The sequence below is a fragment of the Lycorma delicatula genome, chromosome 10, assembly GCF_047948215.1.
Source record: "Lycorma delicatula isolate Av1 chromosome 10, ASM4794821v1, whole genome shotgun sequence".
Taxonomy (NCBI): domain Eukaryota; kingdom Metazoa; phylum Arthropoda; class Insecta; order Hemiptera; family Fulgoridae; genus Lycorma; species Lycorma delicatula.
In genome coordinates, this window is record NC_134464.1 from 87910753 (window position 1) to 87932682 (window position 21930).

Below are 21930 nucleotides of genomic sequence, written 5' to 3' on the forward strand. Positions count from 1 at the left end.
AGCGAAATCTTTCACTAACTGCATTTAAGAGTATTCAATAGCCGAATTTCTTTCACTAGAAGCATTTTAGGACATACGTTTATATGAACTTTTTCCATTATTTTCGCGGGTAGAATAGTGAAAGTCAATGAAAGTCCCTTGAGATTTTCGTGATTTACTCTGTATGTGTAAGATCACCTTAAAATAAATAAATAACAAATTATATCTCTGTTAAAAATTTAACAGATGAGATAAATATTGTCAATAATTTATCTGTAAATTATAATGAAAGAAAAAAATTTTTGATCATAACTATCAAATTAATAGGTTAATAATAATCATAATTCTATTTTTTTTTCCATTTATCCAATTTTGTGATCGAAACCTGTCAAACTAAATTACTATTTAATAAACGGTTTGAAAAATACGGGAATAAAAAATTTACAGTTTGTTGTTAATGATATCAAGAGTGATACGACTCAAGTCTCCTTTTCACAAAAGATTAAACGGATTTCTTACTGTCATACATCGGTACATTACGTCACAGTTAAAACGATGAATGGATGCGTAGTAATCCATATGATAATGCAACCGATCAAGGTTTATTCAAGAGAGGAGGAAAGGATTAATATTATAATTGAATTGAGAAAACCGTTTATAGCGTTTGTTACTTACAGTTCAGTGTTCCTCAGTTTTCTAACCGTTCTCGTAAAATTTAATTCCAAGCAAAATTATTCTCTTTTCAATATACTTTTACCGACTGGGGCTAGTCGCATTCTTTCTCTTTGAGCAACTATTTTCTATTGAACTGGTACTTTATAAACAGTTGACCTTTCTCATTTTGTATTAAATTTAATAAATTATTAATCCTTATAATGATGCTTAATTAATAAAGTGAAAATTATATGTAAAATACTAAACTGAATTTTAGACTGTCAGCTTAAAATTCATTTTTGAAGGTTTAACCGGTTCAAAAAAACAGCTTCCATTGGTAATATTGAACTGTTTTATCAGACAAACTAGAATAAATGTTTGATATCTGTCAAGGAGTTATTTCCACTACATGTTTTTATTAAAAAGATTTATGACTTTTACTGAGTTATCTGAAGGAAAAATAATAAAATTAGTCTATCGAAAATCAACCTAAAATGCGTTTAACAAATCTTGGTTGATTTTAGGTTAGGAAATAAGATCTGTATTGAGAAAAACGTTAGGCTATACGGTAATACAAGAACAATCTCATCTGACAAATTTATGCTTAAAGAAGAAGTAAAATGGGAAACCTTAAAATATCTTATTCGTAGTCATCGAGGGACCGACTGGAAACAGCGGATGACATCAGGAGTAGAGTTAACAACGTGTTCAATCGTTTATAAAATCGACGCTAACTTCTTGCTTCTACTGTACGTTTCCATCATTACTGTCTAAAACATCAGCAGCCCCCATTTTAAAACAAAAACATTTATGAAAAATCGTTACACGTATGCCGTTCTGCCTCGTAGCAAGGAATTACACCGTATAATTTCATAAAAATTAGAAAACGCATTTGATCTTAAATACGTTACAGACCTACAAATAGACGGTATACCAAAAGGATGAAATGAAATTCTCTTTGCGCGATCAATAACTGTGATTAGTAGCATTTATACATTACCTCCTACCGTATCTTCAATTTAATACTATGCAGTAAATATTTTCTCCAAATTAGACTTAAATTTAAAATACATATTATTTTGTTATATTACGAAAATTATCAAACATCTTTAGCGGTTCAAATCCGCTTTTCTTTCTCATACTTGTGGTATTTTTTAATTTCAAATTATTTACTGCATCATTCATTTTCAATATTTTTTTAATAATTTTATTCTCCTACAATATACAATCTTACGCACTTAATTTTTTTTTTGATTACATAGATATCCATCTGAATAATTAAGACATCTTTTAAGATTTTTCATTCTTCTTATATCGATTCTAACGTCTGACTTAACATTAAACGTCTTAAAATAACAGACGTCTAATTCGTCTGTTAAGACGTCTTAACGTCTTAAAATAACATTAATATTTTATAGTAAATTTATAAGTTTAATGTTATAAAATCCTTATCCATTAATGTATTAGTATTTATTATATAAAGCACATAAAATAAACTTACTCGATAAAATTGTGTTTTACAAGAAAGATTTATTTTGGGTTTCGAATATCGGTTTAGCTGAAACCTTATATGGTATAAGCTAAAAGTAATTAGAAAAAATGCATCGTATTTAAACCAAATTTACTTTTTTTTTAAGTTAAACTACAGCAAACATTTATACAATAATTATAACTGCCGACCTCCGTGGCAGAGAACGTCTCTACTTAACATCAAGAAGATTCTGGGTTCTAATTCTGGTGTTTTTTATACCATATAGAATTCATTTTTCACAAATAACTGAAATTTGGTCGTTTATCCTGTAGTTGCTGAAATAAATAAATACTTTACAAACCTGGAGGAAGTTGCCTGATACGATTATCTGATAGTCGTAATCTTTTAAGACTAACAAGTCCCTGAAATATTCCAGATGGAAAATCAGTCAAAAGATTTCCTGATATATCAAGTTCTTCTAATTTTACTAAATTATGAAATATATTAGCAGGAAGTTCTTCGAGAGAATTACTAGCTATTATTAATAATAACAAACGTGGCGTTCCTTGAAATAATTCTTTTGGAAAACGTCTTAATGAATTTGACGATAAGTCTCTGAAAAATAGAAAATAAATAAATAGATAAAATGCATACAAAAAAAAATTTGTATCTAATAAAATATTTTTAAGTCTACAATTTTTACAAATGCTATATATACGGACAATAAATAAATTTTTTTTTTGTAGCATTTTCCGTACCCCCTTGGGCTGGATTCACCGTAAAGCATAGCACATCCCAGGGGATTGTCCACTTTCATAACGGTTCGTTTCAGTGCCTGCCTGTAACTCCTAGGGCAAGGTATCCAGGCCCGACTATGTCGTTCCTGAACCCATCCCTAGGGGCCGGGACTCGGCCTTGACGCCAATACCTCCAATGTGAGCATCCCACAAAGAAGGCCCACATCGGGTCTCGGTCTTTTAACAGGTGCCTGCCTCTAACCGGGTCCCCCGAGGGTGTCCCAGCCGGATCTCGGTCTTAACAGCTCGATGGCAATGGAGTCCTCGTGTCTGATCGTCGTCGCCCATCCCGGCAAGCCCAGACGAACGATAACTTCACAGGAGGCTATTCATCACTTCTTCGCTATCTCGTCGTCCCTGCCTTTGTGTTGTAGTATCGTTGTTATATATCTTGACACTTTCCTGAATTTTTCGACTCCAGATAGCATGTTCGGTAAAATCGTGTCTACATTGAGGGGTTCAGTTAGTTGTTCGCAAATGCCTCTTTCGACTATCCACCGTCGACACCTGAACACAACATGTTCAGGGGAGTCATAGTCTCTGCAATATAGGCATTCAGACGAGATAGCCCTCCTCCTCCCGAAAAAAATATGACAAAGACACCGTGCCCTATAAAGAACTGGATTAGACAGAAATTGAGTCGGCCAAATTTGCGGTCAATCCATGGTGCAACCTGTTTGATTAAGCGGTGGGTGCAACGCCCCGTTGATTATAGATCCCACCTCCTCTGCCACTCTCGCGTCATGCCCGCACGGGCAGGTTTTTGTTTCCTCCCCTAATGAGGTCACACCGCATCACCACCAACTGGTTGTGAGGGGGAACTCCAGCAATAACTAGGGCAGCCTCTGTTGAGATTGAGGAGTAGACAGTCGCGATCCTGAGGACTATTCTCCTTTGGTACCCTTTCAGGATGCGACTGTTCCAGTCCTTCTCCAGTGCAGTATTCCGGACCGTGATTCCATACAGGACTGAGTTTATGACATGAGCATAAACAATAAGCATGAGTTTATGACACGAGCAAGTTAGACGATAAATAAAGTTTGTTAATTATAACCGAACGAGATTTAATTATGTTTTGAATACAAACTAAATTTTCTGAAAATTTATAGTCAATTAAAAAAATATATATTAAAATCTTTGTATCAAATATATTTTTCGTTATTTCATGATTATAAGTAAAAATTTAGAATATTCAGAATTAAAAAAAAAAAAAAAATACTATTATCCAATTTATTACGAAGAGTACATCATTTAGAAGCGAGGATTCAAATTTAGTTTGGATATGAAAAATGGTATCTGTTCAGTGGTGTTACATAATCCAGGTTTAAACTTGAAATGAGAAAAATACTTTTAACAAATTTTTTTTATTATAATAAAGGCACTACATAACACTAATTAATCTAATCTATATGACACAATTTAATTTAATTTTTACTGGATAACTTATAAATTAAGACTTTCAAAGGTACTACTACTGTATATAGCCAAATTAACATTGAATTTGAACTTGATCGCCACAGTGGTGTAATCAAAAACAGTTTAAATCACAATCAATCTGCGGGAAAAATATGAATTAACAGTTTTCGATTGAAGTAGGTTGAACAAATCTACATGTTTTTCTTTCTTCATTAAAATATTTAATAAAATTGATAATAATTTGCTAAAAATTTAATTCATAAAAATATACGGTTTTCTCATATTTGCGGATTTGCATTTGTTTACGGTCTTAAAAATTAGAAAACAAATACTAAAAAATTTCTAAAGGTTCCATAAATAAACAATGCAAAATAATAATAAACTTATCACCTACAATGCATGTATAAATAATCCAACAAATTCTTTTTCAAGAAATCTACCACTACATCTTTAAAATTGAAATGTTATTTTTATTCTTTTGTTCTTCCTTCAGTTTAAATATTATTTTAAAAAAGATTTTATTATTTTTAAAACATTTTAGACATTTATTTATAGCTGTATATATGAAGTATAAACTTTATACTTTATATATACAGTCATCAATAAATGCTTAAATTTTTTTAAAATTATAAACCTTGGACTTAAAATTCAGAAAAGTATTTATAAAAATTTTATTTTTCTTATTTTAGCATTTATTGAAGGATGTGTTAGATTTAGAGAAAACTTTACATGAAATTTGTTAAATTGAACCTATATAATCTAAATAAATTGGAATAAAAAAATTGTTAAATATATGTAATATATTCCCCACCTCTAAAAATATATATATTTGGTTTTGTTTTTTCTCTGTTTTAATTTTTATTATTAATATCCGTGAAAGTCATGGAATATTTTTCCAACTTTTTATAAAATATGAATTATTTATTAAAACTAAATTAAAAGTATTTGTTTTAATACTAGTGAATTTCCTTAAAAATTTTTTTTTGTCTTCATTCATTTGACTGGTTTGATGCAGCTCTCCAAGATTCCCTATCTAGCGCTAGTCGTTTCATTTCGGTGTACTCCCTACATCCTATATCCCTAACAATTTGTTTTACATATTCCAAACGTTGCCTGCCTGCACAGTTTTTCCCTTCTACCTGTTCCTCCAATATTCCAGCGAATATTTGTAAGCGACTATTCCAGGATGCCTTAGTATGTGGCCTATAAGTCTGTCTCTTCTTTTAACTATATTTTTCCAAATGCTTCCTTCTTCATCAATTTGTCGCAACACCTTTGCATTTGTCACTTTATCCACACATCTGACTTTTAACATTCTTCTGTAAAATTAACATCCGTTTGCACTTTATATGTTATATTCAGCCTACGAAACAAATTATCGTAATACGAAACTAACCTTCCTTGACGCAATATAAAAAAAAGAGAAGTTGGCTTCAAAATTAACAAATCGCTAAGGAGGATATATATGATACAAAATTCTTATAATTTTTATTATTGTTTACGATTTGATTTGACCCTCGTGTTTTATTTACTTTTTTGTAATAGTTCATTATTTTATGAAGAAAAACAATCACATAAATAGAAGAATTTGATGTGGACACCACATGACTCCCTTGTATGCCTATTAAATTACATATACACTTTTTGGCTGCATTTCATTTAAATATTTTCATTTGAAAATGAGATACGATCCATTTTTTAATAAAATGGACAGTTACACAATTGCTAATGGTGGGCACTACATTTTATCACATTTTTTGGTGGTATCATTATCAGTATTTTATATTAATGTATATATTTTGTTTCATGTTGCTCAAGTAGTTATGTGGTGTAAGTGAGAACGTGTCAGTCCCGTAACCATGGAAATGTCGGTTCGAATCCGACTTCATACACATGTATTTTTCTTTTAAGTTTTTTTTAAATTTTAATATATTGATTCGTTAATAATTATTAACATCTCTAGAAATAATTGAATTAAAATGAAAAGTACATAAAATGTTATTTCATTAAAAATTTCTGATATTTTTTCATATTTTTCTTTTATTTTGTTATTGAATTATGTATTATTCATCGTGGAAATGTTTTTACGTTAAGAGTTTAGTAATTAATAATAAATAAATATATTTAAATTAAAAAAAAGAGTTAAAAAATGGAGGTGAATTCTGATTCGAACCGATGTTCCTTCCCCTAAGATCCAACTATTTCATTAATTAAAGTTTTATTTGGCTGTAACCATAAAAATAAGTACCACTTATGATACATCGTTGAAAAGCTCTCAACGGGGGCTTATTACTGCAGTTAAGAAAAAGTTCAAAATCCAATTTTTTGGGGCTTTATTGGGCACTTTTGATCCAGTCGATTGGAACCAAAAGGGGAGGTGCACCGATCTGATGTTACAATAGTCCTAAATCCAAAATTTCAACGTTCTACGGCTAATCGTTTTTGAGTTATGCCAGATGCGTACGTACGTTCAGAAGTCATGTCAAAACTAATCAAAATGGATTCAGGGATGACCAAAATGGATATTTCCGTTGAAATCTGAAAACCGATATTTTTCGCGATCAAAATACTTCCTTTACTTGTAAAAGGAAGAAAAATATATTAATAATATATATTTCGCAAATGTATCGATAAATATGTGACATATGGATTTATAATAATTAATAAGTATACACCTGACCACCACGAGACATGTACTAACGAATCGGGATTTTCCGCTAGCGATCGTTACATTCCGGTGCTAAGCTAAGGGGGACGGATACACAAACAGACAGACACACATAAATGCCCATTAGTAGGATATTTACGATGGTTTTATGTAATCTAAGTAGCATGATTTATTTTTCACGGCCGGATTATAAAAGGATCTAAACCAGTGATTCCCAAACTGTGCACCTCGGCGCCCCGGGGAGCTGCGGCCTCTTTACACGGGCCCCGCGATATATTGTAAAAGCTTCATAGTTAATCGAACCAAGACATTTATAATTATTAATTTAATGTTAATAAAGTAAAAAAATAATGAAGATACACGAGTTTTATTTATTTTTATCTCTTACTTACCAGTTGTCATACTTTTACTTAGGGTAGGGCGCCGTGGAAAAATTTTAATTGAAAAAGGGCGTAGCGACTCTGAAAATTTTTGGAACCGCTGATCTAAACGAAAAAAAAATGCTTTAAGTATCCTAGTAGGCTTCACCAGAATTAAAAAGAGGCTTTATAAAAAATTCGTGATGGTTTTGCAACATCTGGAAGAGCCTAGGAAATAATATCTTTGAAACTCCTTAAACTAAAAAAAAAAAATAATAATAAATAAAATGACAACATCTAACTTATCTTTTAATGAACCGGTTCTTATATACAATTGAAGTTAATAACATTGTGTGCAAATCAACCGTATACTATTACCATTTGTTAGCTGTTAATGACTATAACAATCGATGCCACTTGAAATTTATGTATATTTAAATGTCTCCTTTCTTAGTAGTCTCCCAGCTTTAGGATATTCCGGTTAGTGGCATCAATACGCCTCTGTATTTTCTTCGTAAGAAATCACTTTTCAAACACTTTTTAAGTAATTTTTTCTAACCTCTTATTTGTTTACCGAATCTATCATCGTTCCGCGGTTGCCTTCACGCCCTAAATTGTTTCCTTAAGTAATCAGCAGCATTTGTCCTATTTCATTTGATACGGTTGTCCAAATATATGATTATAGCATAATTATTAAAAATATTGTAACGGTTACAAAAATTATTATGTGAATTGTATGAAAGTTTCTTTATTATAAAAAGATACTGTTGTTAAATATTTTATTAAATACCTTTTTAATTTACTTCTCGGGATGAAAATAAAAACATTGTCTGATAATACATTAATGTTATTTGAAAATACGAAAATACATAATCGTAAATCTAGGATTTACGCATGTGAAAGAAATTTTATAAAAGAATTAGCTTCTCCTTTTGGGTTATCTGTTTTTGACGCGTTACCGGTTTTCAGTCTTCTAGAAATGCTGTTATGAGATTTCGATAGGGGAAGTTACGAATAAAACGACCAAATAAATCTTGTAAATGTTATTTTTATATCTACTACAAAAACAAAAGATAGAGATAAATTTTCAGTTGAAAATAATTTTCTATTAAACGATTCTTTTATGAAATAAATTAGTTTTTTATGTGGTTGTTTATTAGGTTCTTGAATTTCTACTTTACGATTATTTTGAAGGGAAGTTAATTATAGAAAAATTATAATTGTTATGTTATATAAAATTAATGTGTCTTACACAGATATAGAGTGTACTATTTATTTTCATTTATTTATTTATTTTCATTTTTTATTTGTGTTTACAAAGAGTTTAATATATAAAAATAATAATATTTTTATAATTCAATTTCTAAAAAAAAACAACATATTTTTGGATGTTTATTTGGATAACTTTATTTTATATAGAATAAGTGTTTTTCATAAAACTTCCCTAAAAAAAACTCCAGCAACCCTGCTGTATTTTTAGACTGTTGTTTTATTTATCGATTGTCGACTGGTTTGATGGTATTCTCTATTCCTCTCTGTTCTATAATAATTTTTTTTACCGCAGCATATTTACTACATTCTGTTACCTGTTACCTTGTCTTTGTCAAGATTTGCCGATGCAAATGCCTCGGCAGACATTTCTATCGGGTCCACGACTATCTACCGTAACTTACAATTCTAAATTATCAAATCAACCGATTCGTGGAAGCGCGATCTCTGCGCCTTCCTGTAACACCAAAGTTTTCATATAAAAGTCTTCCCGCATCTAACTTTAATTAGACTATGCATTCAGATCATTACTTTGTCTTTGAATACCAAAATTACTGGTCTCATAACAACAAAATTAGTGTTGATCGCAACAACGACAATTTTTCCTACGCTTCAATTTTCTCAAAGTACTCTTGATTTACTTAAAAATCAAGAAACAAGTTCGCAAATTTAGTTCTCTAATGAAAGCATATCCTATCATCTCTGCTCTAGTCCGCTTTCGGGAGCGAGGTCAATGATTGCACACCTGAGCACCTTCACAGAGTTCTCCGCACATCCATCTCATCCTAACAGCTAATATCTAAGCTAACCGGTGCTCGTTGCCAAAACGCTTATGTTGGCGAAGTAAGCACCTAGGCGAGCCCCTAGCCACCGAGTTACTTTCTATACATCCATAACAGCATCAGACCCCCTTTGTCATCCTTTGCAGGGCTAAGAATCTAAGGAAGCAAGCAGCTGTGTTTCATTTCCTTTTAGTTTTCCAATTAAATTACCGATCAAAACCAAAATTTATCCACGCCAGCTCTCTAGTTACTTTGGTACGTTCAGCTTTGCGCTTGGGAGAGACGTATAAGACACGGTCCACATCATCGATGATCCTACACTACAGATACAGCCAAATTAATCAAACCAAATCTATCCCACCTATCTCGAAAAGCACAGTGTACATTAAGAAACATTTTAATATGCCGATCGGGGAAATCCACCTAACTACCTGGATACTTCTCATCAGGAAAAATACCATTTGTGAAACGGCCATCAGACGATTAAGTCTACCTGACCTGCCGTAAATGGAATCTTTTATGCGCTCAGAGGTAAGTCGGTCTACCTTCTAACATCATACCTTAATTGGCGCTCAGTAGCAAGGATATCAATGGCCGTAATACCGTAAATAATAAGAGGCGTCTCTTGAGACGCCTCTTATTATTATATGTTATCTATGATTGTTGCCTATAGGCAACAATCATAGATAACAATAGAAGACGCTGGGTTCATAACCAAATATTTCAAAAATATTTGTACTTCATTCGATGAGTCCAGAGAGGTTCAGCATACATCATCATAGCTTTACATACACCCTTATATAGAATAAGCACGGTTCTGAAATTAAACCCCCGATCGGGATGAACTGCTCTCCGAGCACCGAAGAAATCAGAACAAGCCTTTTACGCAGCATATTGAAAGTGCTCCTTGAATCGAAGTTTCTCATCAAGCATAACACCTAGATACTTCTGCTGCGGAACATACCTAATTCGATGACCTGCCACTGATACGCGAGGTCGCCGTGTAACAGTAATTCTGCTCTTGAGCAACATCATCGTTGTTTTCTCCGGGCTACACACCATCTTAAGTTGCAAGCTTCACAACTTGGAGTATCTTACAAGCCTGGGCTGCTGTGAATTCAACCTCATTTTTCTAATCTCCATTAACAAGCAAACCCATCATCCACTTACTCGATGACGCGGCATCCACTTGGCGACCACAACCGTATCAAATCATCAAATTCAACAACTCAGAGCAGGGGTCCTAAAACACTATTCTGTGGACAATCTTTACTACACATCATTCTATCAACAAATCAACTGAACTTAGATGTCTTAATGTATATTTATCAATCTATTTCTGTATCTTCAGAACATTTTACCGCAAATTTCTCTTACTTCCTATTTGTCTTAAAACCTGTTTCTTTCAAACTTTACCAACCCTTCTAATTCCATCATTCTCTAGTAAATAAAAAAAACTCTACTTTTTTCCATTCTATTTTACGTATTGTCCATGTTTTTCTATTTAAAAAGGTTACACTGATCATAGATATTTTCAGGATATTTTTTGAAATTATTAGATCTATATTTGATATAAGTTTGCTTAGCAGTTCTTACTTGTGTCAGTCTGATTTTGCTCTTTGCTTTACTTCGCTCATTATTTGTAATAGATAATCCCTATTTTATTATTTAATTTATCATTATTCTTCTTTCTGTTATATTTAATTAAGCTTATTTATCAGTTACTTATTTTAAAATGAAATTTCTCTCTTATTAATTAATACTTGATATCTAACATTTCTTTAATTCGTTTCTGTTAAAAAAGTCATGTGCGAATCACAAAAATTTTATCACTTCCTTTTAATTGAATTTATCCACTCTTAAATGGTTCCTACGATTCCGGTGATAATCCTAAATACATTTTAGCAAATCGAGAAGAATTACGTTCTTGTCTCACTTCTTCCTAAAGCAGAACTAGCAATTCTTCATTTTCTGCTTTTATCATTCTTTTCTGATTCTTCTTCACATAATACAAATGATTCACAAAAACTGACCGTTACACTTACATTAAGGTTTCTGTTTAATTGTACAAAGTGAATCACAAAGAATGAAAAAAACGTTCAGTATATATTATATTGGTATAAACATAGGTCGGGAAACATTTAGTTAGCTGGTGTCGGCTGGCAAAAGATTTCGCCCTGATTTTTGCACCTTCGATAAAATTAAGTGAGACTACAATTCTTGGGATCCAAGAGTAAATATAATGGTGTTAAAAAATAAAAAAAAAAATAGGTCCCAAACTTTATTTTTTGTAGTTTTCGAGAAATCTGTGTTAAAAGACAAAAGATTGAGATTGAAAAAAATATTTTATGTTTAGCGTAAAATAACTGTTAAATTGATAGTAAACACGTAAACGTTTTGAATAAAACTTGTAGAAAACTTAATTATGAGCAAAATGATAAGAATATAATCTGCAGAAACTTAATACAAACGTAGGAATTTTGTAGTCTGTTAAGAAATAAGTGTTCCAGAAATTACGGCGATATTTTTGTTCCGTTACACTAGCTAACGAAACGTTTCCCGATCTATGTTTATACCAATACAATATATACTGAACCTTCTTTTGCTTTTGCTTCGTGAATCACTCTGTATATTGATAAAATAGTGCGAATGTAATAAATAAATAAGATTAGAATTCAATAGAATAATAATTTATAAAGGTAGTGATTGTTAAGTACACGAGTATGTTTTAAATACACGTTCGATGAAATAGTAGGTATATAAAAATATACATTTTTATTTTTTTTTAACTTATACTTATTAATTAACCTTCTCCCATCAGAATGATCCGAGCTTGATTAGCGCTCCACGAAAATATGTTGGTATCTGATTGCTTTCCTTCATAGTCTACCCTCTTGTGAAAAAAATTTCAAAACATTACAGTATATTAAAGAGATTTAACAGATTCTGACAAAAAAAGTATAAGTCTATAAGTCTGTCTCTTCTTTTAACTATATTTTTCGAAACGCTTCTTTCTTCATCTATTTGCCGCAATACCTCTTCATTTGCCACTATCCACACGTCTGATTTTTAACATTCTCCTATAGCACCGCATTTCAAAAGCTTCTAATCTTTTCTTCTCAGATACTCCGATCGTCCAAGTTTCACTTCCATATAAAGCGACACTCCAAACATACACTTTCAAAAATCTTTGCCTGACATTTAAATTAAATTTTGATGTAAACAAATTATATTTCTTACTGAAGGCTCGTTTAGCTTGTGCTATTCGGCATTTTATATCGCTCCTGCTTCGTCCATCTTTAGTAATTCTACCTCCCAAATAACAAAATTCTTCTACCTCCATAATCTTTTCTCCTCCTATTTTCACATTCAGCGGTCCATCTTTGTTATTTCTACTACATTTTATTACTTTTGTTTTGTTCTTGTTTATTTTCACGCGATAGTTCTTGCGTAGGACTTCATCTATGCCGTTCATTGTTTCTTCTAAATCCTTTTTACTCTCGGCTAGAATTACTATATCATCAGCAAATCGTAGCATCTTTATCTTTTTACCTTGTACTGTTACTCCGAATCTAAATTGTTCTTTAACATCATTAACTGCTAGTTCCATGTAAAGATTAAAAAGTAACGGAGATAGGGAACATCCTTGTCGGACCCCTTTTTTATTATGGCTTCTTTCTTATGTTCTTCAATTGTTACTGTTGCTGTTTGGTTCCTGTACATGTTAGCAATTGTTCTTCTATCTCTCTCTGTATTTGAACCCTAATTTTTTTTAAATGCTGAACATTTTATTCCAGTCTACGTTATCGAATGCCTTTTCTAGGTCTATAAACGCCAAGTATGTAGGTTTGTTTTTCTTTAATCTTCCTTCTACTATTAATCTGAGGCCTAAAATTGCTTCCCTTGTCCGTATACTTTTCCTGAAGCCAAATTGTTCTTCTCATAACACTTCCTCCACTCTCCTCTCAATTCTTCTGTAAAGAATTCTAGTTAAGATTTTTGATGCATGACTATTTAAACTAATTGTTTAAGCCCCAATCTACATTTCATTATCACCAAATTATGGTGGCTATCAATGTCTGCTCCAGGGTAAGTTTTGCAGTCAACGAGTTGATTTCTAAATCTTTGCTTAACCATGATATAATCTATCTGATACCTTGCAGTATCGCCTGGCTTTTTCCAAGTGTATATTTGATCTATTATGATTTTTAAATTGGGTGTTGGCAATTACTAAATTATACTTCGTGCAAAACTCTATAAGTCGGTCCCCTCTTTCATTCCTTTTGCCCAGCCCGTATTTACCCACTATATTTCCTTCCTTGCCTTTTCCTATGCTTGCATTCCAATCTCCAACTATTGTTAAATTTTCATCTCCTTTTACGTGTTTAATTGCTTCATCAATCTCTTCGTATACACATTCTACCTCATCATCATCATCGTGGGCGTTTGTAGGCATATAGACGTTAACAATCGTTGTCAGTTTAGGTTTTGATTTTATCCTTATTACAATGACTCTATCGCTATGCGTCTTGAAATACTCCACTCTCCTCCCTATTTTAAGCAAATCGGTTGAACATTTGACAAAATATGATGAAACAGAACACTTCGAACAATATTTTTTTATTGAATTTTATAATGCAGACTCCGCGGGTGTATCTAAAGCAGGAATTTTTACCGTATTTCTCTTGAATTGATTCAAACATTTTAATGGTAAGATAGTACCAGACAAGTACAGCTCAGGTACAGCCAAACGATATTCTGATGAATAAAATTTAATAGAATATTTCATAAATAAAAAATTTTTATTAAAACATTAAAGTTAAAAAATTAGCTCGTGGAAATCACTAACAAAAACCGCTAATAACATCGGAGAGATATGACGAACAATAGGTGTACTTACTTACGATAACTTTGAAACACGAGTAAGAATTGGCTGCGGTTAGTTTTTTTTTACGATAATAAATAATAGGCTTAGCAATAACCCGTAATTCACTCACGCAATTAGAATAAAAATTTAAGCACGCCGAATAAAATAAATTGAAATTGTATTTAAATTATAAAAAGGTATAATTATAATATAATAATAAATATAATTTATATTTAAATCTTAAATCTAAGTATCAAAAGAAAGTTTAATCCGTAATAATAAGCTAAATTAAATAGTTACCAACCCAGGGGTTAGGGAAACAAGCTATAAAAAAAAGTCATAAAACCTTGCACTTTCTCAGTCTGGTTTTAAATACGCCGCTCTTTATAAATACATGGAAAAGTCTTAATTTTTAATTTACTAAAAATGTATTGTAACAATAATAATATTTCTCTTTTACCTTAAAAACGATTTTTCACGCAGCGTTAGCGTATAAAATAATAATTTAAGCGGAAAGATACGTTTGTTAACTTAATGAAAAATTTAAAGTGAAACAATGCGATTTGATAATATTGTTACAAACGAAATTATCACACCGCAAAAATTTATAATCTGAATTTATCCGGACGTTCAAATATTTTACACGATTGGCAACAGAAATACTTCTATTATAATTAACGGAAATACTTTCCGTGCGATTAGCTATGGCACGTTTGCCTGAAACCTCAATGTAGCGGTTTTATCCGTATTTCATCAAGTCAAATATTTACATCTATCAAGGAAATGATCTATGAAAGTGCTTTAACACGATTTTCCAATCTATAATAATATAATTATTTTGTGATATAAATGTACAGTTCTAACACGTTAAAAAGTTTTTTGAATTTTATATAATTTTTATAAACGTCGGTTAAACGGATTTCTAATAAATTTATTTACCGATCGGGTTACTTTATTTAAAGATAAATCGATCTTCTTAGTACTGAACGGTATGACGTAATTTCAATGACGTCATTATTTCTTTAGTATGATAATGTATGGCATACATTTTAATAATGAGATTCTTTGTGGTTTAAGGGAAACCGGAAAACTTGACTAGGTCAAAGGTGGTTTTCTATAATGAAAATGTCCGATAAAGGGTTTATGTTAAACGAATGCTAGTATTAAAAATCTTAAGTTTAATTTATATTTAAAAAAATTAATATTTAGAGTTTATAAATCTTAAAAATTAAATTATTAGAAACTAATATAGTTAAATTTAAAATTAAAAAAATATATTTTTGGAGTTAAATTTATCAATTTGTAAAAACAAAAAAATACAACTTTAGAATGTGCATAAACTGTTTAATAGAGAGGTCATTAAAGACAGGTTCATACACTTAAGCGACTAGTATTTTAATCCAAGGTTGCAACTAGTTTATTTATATACTATATAGAAAAATAAAGCGATATCGGATTGAGTGTCTAAAAAATATGTGTCAAAAATATGCAAGATGATTTAAAAAAATATTAACCTCCTAGATAAGTTTATAATTACAAAAATTTTAGTTTCTTATCGTGCAGCAAAAATTCCTATTTAACTGTCGGTTGTAGAATTTCTAATGTCATTGTTCGAGGGATTGACTACAGTCGTTAAATGTTCTTTAGTTAATTTTAAAATAAAATCCTTTTTTTTAGGTTATATTTACCGATAATAAATCTAATACTTTATAGCTTGGCATAACTTTTGTTTGACTCTTATTTACATACTTTTTGAAATTTATTTTTCAATAAATGATAGATGTGTTAGTCGATTAACGTAGAAGGTTCACATTAAGGAAAAAGAAAACAGCTAGATATCAATTTTAAAGAGCTATACTGGTTATTAGGTAGGAAATAGCATCTACCCCTACCTAACAAGCTACTTCTGTATAAAGTAATTTTAAAACCGATTTGGAAATACGGAATTCAACTCTAGAGGTCGGCGAGTACCAGCAATAAGAAAGCTATTTCCAGAATATATATGTAAGAAGCGGTTTTTACGAAACCACGAAATTCACGAGCGCTTAGGGTTACCGTGTATTCAAGACGAAGTGGATTGATTTGAAACTAAGTAGAAAATAAAACTTGACAACGTAAACTATCTATACCGTATTCAGTTAGCTTACAGAGTGAAGAATAAACAAACGATGCGTTTGTGTGAGCGAGTCTGTCATGATTCTGCTATGTCACGTCCCGTGTATCAGTGGCGATTCACAACGCGGCCATATCTATATACAATACTATTCGTCGTATAATTAAGTATCTCGTATAGTAGTCATGTAATAACACGTTTATATAATGTTGTATGATCGTATAATCTTTTCATACGATCGTTAGCAGCAATGAAAAAACTGTATAAAACACATAATGGATACTGTTGAACCGAATTATTAGGGATCGGATAATATAAGAAAATAAAATTGAGCCTCTCGTTGTACCTCTTAATACCGACAGCAATACGGATTTCTAGGAATCATATGACGAAAACCGAATTGAATTTATTGTTTTTTTATCGTCATAGAAATTAAATCTAATACATTAATGAACTTTTACTGTCAGTGGACGATTGATAATTTCATAACTCTTAAAAAACTCGACGAAATTATATAACGTTAAATAATTCTAATGAATAAAATACTCACGGGTTATCAGATGTGCCAAACTTGGTAAAAAATATTTATTGATCATTTAACGTGTCTTAATTTATTTAAATTTAAAATATATGTATAATTTTTGTAAAATACAATAGCGCGTGATTACAGAATATTAACGTCGCGTAGTTTCTTTAATATGTATCCGGGTTTACAGGAGATGCTTGTAAATCGGCTGCTTGAACACTCGTACGCGCAGTCTACTTGAACTCTAAAAGCTAATTGAATTAGATATAGCTGTTACCTCTTATATGATGGGGAAGATGTAAGGCGAATGAATTGGACCTAAGGACCTAATAGCGATACTCAGGACGAGGCCTCTCTTCTTAAGTCGTGCATCATCAATGTATTTATGTTTATGATCGTTTGAGTCTCTAATTCTATTTGTTCCAATGTTACTATTACTTTTTATTATGTTGCGGTTTTATTCTGAGTACTGGACATTATTATGATCTCTAATTCATTACTGGTTAATCTTTATCAATACATAAGCTACCTTTCATTTACCATTGATGTCTAGAATTTATTAATTAAAAGGTTTCAAGGGAAAGTCATTTATAACTTGATTATTACGTATGATGAAATTTACTCCCATTATAAATTTATCCGAAATTTAACCGATATTTATCCGATATTTACAATCGGTTTCATAGAAACCGATTGTAAATATACAGGCGTTTTCGGGCGTTGTTATTATTTTAATAATTTGTGAATGTACACTAAAAAAATTGTATTGTAAAAAAAGTAAAAATTAAAGAAGCAAATTGTTTAAGAAAATTCATAAAAAAACTGCTAAAAACAATATCCAAAATTCGATGAGAATTTCGGGGTTTATGAAATTTGATTTAAACGCAGCAGATTTAGTAAAGAAAAATATAATTAGTAAATAAAAATTAATAAAAAAGAGAATAATAAATAAAGAACTATGTTGTAATGTGCAATGTAGAGATTCGTAAATAGTCAGATAAATAAAAAATTATTTTTTTATAAGCCAGGATATACAGGGTAATTCACGGGAACCGGATGTTTTTGAAGTGGGTTGTACTCGGGCGTTCGCGGTGGGAGGGGCACGTGGCTGGTGTCTATGTGTCCTTTGTTCATAGCATTCACATTTTAGTCGTTGAGATGGAGCCGTGGACGCTAGACCAACGCCTGTACGCGTATGACAGTTTTGTGCGAAATGACGAATCCGTAACTGCTGTTCAGCGAGATTTCCGCCGTCAGTTTAATATCCATCGTAATGCAAGTGTCCCTTCTCGTAACACAATATTGCGACGGGTAAACAACCTTCGAACAAGCGGTTCAATATTGAAGAAAAAACCACCGGGTCCCCGACGAACCGCTAGCACTCCGGAGACCATCGAACGAGTAAGGGAAGCCATTGTCAGAAGCCCACGCCGCTCTATTCAGAGGCATTCAGCAGCGCTTCAAATGAGCACAAGTACCGTAAGACGAATTCTGCATACAGACCTGCATTTCCATTCTTACAAGATAGCCGTCGTGCGGCAGTTAAACGAGCAAGATTTCACGCAGCGATTACAATTTTGTCGACAAATGCTTACCGTTTTTGAAGAAAATGAAAATTTGTTATCGTTAATGAGTGACGAAGCCCATTTTCATCTGAATGACTTCGTCAATAAACAGAATTGCCGGTATCGGGCAGAAAGAAACCCGCATCGGCTTCACGAGAAACCACTTCATAGCCCAAAGGTGACTGTCTGATGTGCATAAGAAAGGTCGGTGTTATCGGATCATATTTTTTTGAAGAAAATGACGCTGCCGTAACTGTAACAGCTGATCGTTACATTGCGATGTTGAATACGTTTTTCATCCCTGAGTTACGAAACCGGGGAATCGATTTTCAAAATGTGTTAATCCAGCAGGATGGAGCTACAGCGCACACAGCGAGGGCAACGATGGCTGTTCTCCGTAACTTGTTTCCGGGACGGATCGTTTCCAGATTCGGCGACATTCCTTAGCCCCCTCGGTCCCCGACTTGAGTAGTTGTGATTTTTTTCTGTGGGGGTTTCTGAAATCGCGTGTGTACGGCAATAAACCGCGTACATTGGATGACAAAGATCGCAAATTCGTCATCGCGTCACCCAGATTGATGTAGACATGCTGCAAAGAATTGAGGCCGGTTACCGTGAAAGGCTACAACAATGTATTGCCCAAAATGGACATCACTTGCCGGACATAATTTTTCGTTCATGAGTAAGTAACAAATTATTTAACAAGTGTTTCAGTACCGATAAAACTTTTTTAAAGTAAATATTCAATTTTTTATGATTATTTTAAAAACATCCGGTTACCGTGAATGGCCCTGTTTATATAATTTACATAACAATTTATATAATAAATTCTTATTAAATAAGTACTCCCTGTTTCACTTCATAGTGCAACACGGGAGATACATCTTTCTACAGCAAATACAACCTATAATTACTTCTTTTAAAATAAAATATCTATTCAATATAAGAATTACTTACAATGATTCTAGATTAGGAAGTTTTTGAAATAAATTTGGATGTAATTCCTCTAATCGGTTTCTATGTAATCTTCTGTAAAAAAAGACAAATTATATTATTTACTTTATAGAATTAAAAAGATTTTCTTTTATTAATACATAGCATATATTTTTTAATATGTTTGGTGTCAATAATTAGGGGGAGTACGGTTAAAAAAAAACTTTTTTTAATACAAATTCCAGTTTACAATTTGTTGAGACAATACGTACTCATAATTTCAATATAAAAAAATCCCTTTCGGTGCGCCGTAAGGGGGAGGTAGATTTCATTGATGCTAACTAGGGAATAAAAAAGATTTTCACCTTAAATTTATTGAGAAAAACTTCAAATTTAGTCAACGGTTACATGAGAAATATTTTCACATGTTTAGCATACGACAAGCTCCATCTTACAATTCCAGCAATATTTTCGTCATCACTTGTCGTAAGGGCTGGTCATCTCAAAAATTCTTTCAGACAAAACGTTTAGGTAGTGTTTAGAGGACTAACCACCACTTTAAACCGATTCGATGCTGTGCTTGTTAAGGGAAATATGATTTTTTTGTCTCTGAAACAAATGTTTTCCACCCTCTGGGCCAACGGTTGGTAATATCAAAAACCTTCACTTAGATAAGTTTTAAGCCCTTATCCAAAGAATAATAGGAAATTTAAACGAATTGAATATTTTACTTAGTAAGAAAGTTATGGTGATACTTTGTTTTTTCGAAAAAGCCCCTCCATTTCCACCCCCACGGTTCGATTTTACCCATTAACGAACTTGACCGAGATTTTGGGTCGTTATATTTTATCTATCAATTTGAAAATGATTGGCGAAAAATTACGGCAGTTATCGCGTCACAAGGACGTGAAATATGTATATATATATATATATATATATATATATATATATGTAAATGTATATTTAAACTTTGGAACTGACGATGGTTTTGGGGTCTGGGGGATGTGAAACGATAAGATATGTCGCATTTTCCGGAATACGAATCATGGTACCCATTACAATTGGTAGCTTTCTTATGAAACCTACCTAAAATATTACAAAATTTATTTTAAAAGAATAAAGTATATATATGTATGTACATTTTTCATTTTTAAATAATATATTCATTGATATTTTATAATCTTATTTATTAACTTTAAGGATATTTGGACTATTCCGTTTATTTAATTTTCTATTAAAAAAATTAAAAAAAAACTGAGATCAGAGAATCATCTGACGATGAAATAAATTTATTAGAATCGATGATATGTTCTTTTCACCGAAATTAAGAATTATTTTAACCGATTATAAATAGCATGTTTAAATTATCAGGAAGAAAATATTTAAAAAAAATTTAAACCTAAGAAAAATTAAACAAAAGTATTGTATACTCTTCCAGATTATAATAAACATGAAAAGAGAAGTTCTTCATATACAATTACATCTAAAAGTATCAACAACCCGTAGCTTATATACTTGGCAAGAAGAAAGTCTTTTTTTTTTACTTTTTCTATTTAGCCTACGGAACCACCGTAAGGTATTGCTTCAGAGGATGATATGTACGGATGTAAATGTAAGTATAGTTGTGTAAGAAATTCTAGGAAAGAAGAAAGTCTGGCGGGGCAGAATTCGTACAACAGAATTTCACTAGTGCATTTCCAATAAACTTTTTTGCACCTCTTACTAGCCTCAAGAAAATACGGTATATATCAAGAAAATGATTTTATTGGTTACAATAAGCTAAATCAAGTAATCACCAAACCAAGCCCTTTTTCGAGACGTTTTTAAATGCACCACTCATATTTATAAATATATGGAAACATCATAATTTTTAATTTAAAAGAAAAAACCGACTTATTTACTATAGTAATAATTTTATGGTAATCCATTCTTGTGTCCTAAAAACAGATACGAAACGATCTGACAACGAACAGTACATTTCCTTCAGATGTATTTCAATGTATCAGAAAAAGTTGATAAAAACAATATTTGATATTAAAAAAAATGATTTTATATTTTTAACGCATTTTTTAGGCTGCAGGATTACAAAGGATGGACGATTTATGCTACCTCTCAACAGATTAATACAAAAAGTAAATTAATTAATGCAGAAATTTTTTTTTGTGCATCAAGTGTATATTTAGAAATATTTGTTCACCGGAATGGAACATTGATAGTAGGAAAGCTGGATAGAGAAAGTATAGTTTTATTGAAAATGTTAATTATTTTGGATTGATAAAGCTTGAAATGGGGAATTTGTTTTTAGACGAAACGGGGAAAAAAGACTATATAAAATTCTCAACAGAAGTATTAATTTACAGGCAATAACAATTTTCTATTGTTTATAAATCGAGGTAGTCTTCTGTTCTGAATGAGATTGCTGTGACGTAAATTTAGGTGGGTGGAAACCAGTAGAATTAAGATATTATTCATGGAAGGTAGTATTTATCGACATTGCCGTGACGTAACTCTGGCTAAATACATACCAATAT

At 31.7% G+C, this 21930-nt stretch overlaps 1 protein-coding gene across 3 annotated transcripts in view; it reads right to left on the reverse strand.

Annotated features, from left to right (window-relative positions):
• LOC142331046 (uncharacterized) overlaps positions 1 to 21930 on the reverse strand; it is a 109386-nt gene that overhangs the window by 53529 nt on the left and 33927 nt on the right. For all 3 annotated transcript variants that reach the window (XM_075376677.1, XM_075376675.1, XM_075376676.1), the window contains 2 exons: positions 19424 to 19495; positions 2466 to 2719 (listed from right to left, as the gene is read on the reverse strand). In XM_075376677.1, the coding sequence (XP_075232792.1) occupies positions 2466 to 2719; positions 19424 to 19495 (326 nt within the window). The remainder of the gene's footprint in view (positions 1 to 2465; positions 2720 to 19423; positions 19496 to 21930) is intronic.